This window comes from Ruditapes philippinarum, unplaced genomic scaffold, assembly GCF_026571515.1.
Source record: "Ruditapes philippinarum isolate M1 unplaced genomic scaffold, ASM2657151v2 ctg13260_1_1_1_1, whole genome shotgun sequence".
In the NCBI taxonomy this organism is placed as follows: Eukaryota; Metazoa; Mollusca; class Bivalvia; order Venerida; family Veneridae; genus Ruditapes; species Ruditapes philippinarum.
This window is the reverse complement of record NW_026856046.1, coordinates 1-2,694: the sequence shown is the minus strand read 5'-3', so window position 1 is coordinate 2,694 and position 2,694 is coordinate 1. Positions and strand designations below refer to the sequence as shown.

Genomic DNA, 2,694 nt, shown 5'->3' with positions numbered 1-2,694 from the left:
AAATTTTCTGCTTGCCATTTAAACAACAAAATAAATTAACTTGTTTACATCATCGAATCAACTTTTTTATATAATAAAGAAGGTATTGGAATTTAATAACGCTCTTAGAATTAACTTTAAATATACATTTCTTATAAGGAAATATAAAAAATAATAGTCTATACTATCAACTGCTTTAATATTTCTTTATAAATAGTATAGACTTACTCGTCTTGACTTTTACGTGGTCTGAAATAAATGAAACAAATGAATTAGAGCAATCAATATTTATCAGTTAAAAAATAAAAGAATACTAACTGTCCGAATTATTTCTTTTGTAAGAAAACAAATTGTGCCAGGGGCGGCGTTTTTGTGACAGGTTTTATAAATCAAAAATGTGTCCAACATACTCTTTTACTCTTACGATGAACTTATTATATTATAGTTACATTATATTCGTTACTACAGGAATATCGCTAAAGACCATACATACTACCAAAACCTGCACATTTGTGAATGTTTTATTCAATACAGAGCAGTCAATAATTACAGACAATCAGAGCAAGAGTGTAAACACCGGTAACCTAGACAAAACAAAACCGAAGTTATAGACATCCTAAAGTATCTACCTACCAACTATGAAAGACATCAGTCGGAAAGTAAAGGCTACATGAGCAAATTTTCACCAATTGATTTATGTAGGGCCACCATAGGTCAAATAACGTAATAATCATATGAATATGTCAAGTAAAAATTAAGTTATACCTGATTTCATAGTCCAGCTTTTGATTTTCTTTCTCAGTTTTCAGATGTTTGTTGTTTTGTTCTTCCTTAAAAGATATATAACGTTTCTTTAGATAAAATTGTTGATAACAAATGAAGCAAGCAAATGACTTGTATTTATTACTTGCCCAACTAATAAGGCATAACTTATGAAACAACATTCTAGATATTTTTTTAGGTTTGTAAAATGACTATTTTTGTTTTTCGGCGGCATACGCACACTTCAGGTCTGTATTGATGCTTTTTCAAATTAAATTATCTAATTTTCATGAAATGCAAATTGACAGACATATACTTGTTCAAAGTTACTTTAGGCTTGGACGTTAAATTTGTGTTTTACGTGGATTATACATAACTTTGTGGGACAGCAAATAAAGATAAATCACACCTTTAACATTGGCCTTAAAGATATTGACCACCCATCGAAAAGAAACAAAAAACAGACACATCGGTATGATTTTATTTCAGCGAAAATGAAATAGCTTAAAATATTTTATAATATATAATATATAAAACTTCGCATGTTTCAAACTCCTGTCTGTATTATATACCTGTGTACATGTGTGTGTCTTTTTTTAAGAATTCATGTTAACACTTTGCCAACTCCCTATTGGCATTATCTACTAATTATCCTTCACAACACAGACTCAAATAAAGTACAAACACTTACAGGCTCGATCAACCATGGTAACCAGAAAACGGATTGATTAGTGTATTCAAATAAATATCCGTTAAGTTAACTTCATCAACAATATAGAGATAAAAACTAACCTTTTGTACACGTGACTGTAACTCAAGTAACAGTTTTCTTAAGGCCTTCAGCTATTGCATTCGTCCTATCTAGAACGTCCTTCAGATCCTCTTTTTCACGGCGTATCATATGGAGCTCTTTCTCCATCTTTTTCTTTACCGACTCGACTGGAACAAAAATTAATGACATAATTATCGAATTCATTAATGACATTTTTTATACGTGTCTTTTGATAATCAAAGCACTAAAAGAAGTGTTATAGATAAACCGAGTCTGCAAACATTTTTAATTTTGCCGTGTTGGGCTTTCTTTAGGGATTCTGTATTTATCTATTCTACATTATAGGTAAGCCCTTACATTTTATTATTTTTTCCATAATGCAATGAACGATAATTATGTAATTGCATTGGAATAAATAGTTTTCAAACATGACAGTGTCTTTTCATTTCAACTAAAGTAATCGACTGAATGAACAGTGGCAAAATACAATTTTTTATGTCTAAAATGACGCCCTTATTTGTCGTTACTTATTTATCTTACTTTGTGTTATCTGGTCTGGCTCTCCAGTTAGCAAACGCCCTAAACATTTGATATCTTCTTTCAGTTCTTCGACATCTGAAGATGGCTGGTATCTAGCTGGTTTTTCTTTTCCATTTTCTGACAGTTCCTTCATGTCACTTGACATCTTTCCCATTGCTGCTTGTGTGTATTTCATGAAAATAAAAGCTTCACAGATTTGTTGACCTTGTTCTAATGTTTGTAGTCTCGCTTTCCGATTTTTCAGCTCTGTTTGCATAATACTGACTTCTTTCAACAACTTTTCAAATACTTTTTTATCTGCGTCCTGTTTTCCAACAACTTCGGTTTTGATTTTATCATACAGATTTTCGAAGAAGGTGACAATCTGATCTTTTTGTCGCTCAAGGTCATTACATGCTGTTTTGTTCATTTCATCGGACACTTGAAAATTTTGGTCAATCTTGACATACATTTTCGTTTGCACTTCAATCATATCATCTATCATTTTCGCAAATTCTTGTATTTCTACAGATGTAACAGATTTCTTCACTTCGTCCGGGATATACCTGACACCATCACATGATCGATGGTCTATCGTTCATGCAAAACGTTTTACATTTTTTTTTTTCCGATCTTATCACAGGTCTTACAAATATATTTTA

General features: G+C 31.4%; 1 protein-coding gene across 1 annotated transcript; it reads right to left on the bottom strand.

Annotated features, from left to right (window-relative positions):
- Positions 1–207: 207 nt before the first annotated feature.
- On the bottom strand, positions 208–2,623 carry LOC132745236 (uncharacterized). The gene is made up of 4 exons (XM_060734092.1): positions 2,054–2,623; positions 1,534–1,680; positions 745–809; positions 208–228 (listed from the first exon to the last, which is right to left on the bottom strand). Exons 1-2 carry the CDS (start codon positions 2,535–2,537, stop codon positions 1,556–1,558), a joined length of 609 nt encoding a protein of 202 aa, XP_060590075.1. The 5' UTR covers positions 2,538–2,623; the 3' UTR covers positions 208–228; positions 745–809; positions 1,534–1,555.
- Positions 2,624–2,694: the final 71 nt, after the last annotated feature.

What these genes read in the sequence shown, in the direction of transcription:
- LOC132745236 (XM_060734092.1), bottom strand. Translation starts at nt 2,537, where the DNA reads ATGATAGATGATATGATTGAAGTGCAAACGAAAATGTATGTCAAGATT. An exon ending in GCCAGACCAGATAACACAAA is followed by an intron (nt 1,681 to 2,053) that starts GTAAGATAAATA and finishes TTTTTGTTCCAG; the next exon opens with TCGAGTCGGTAAAGAAAAAG.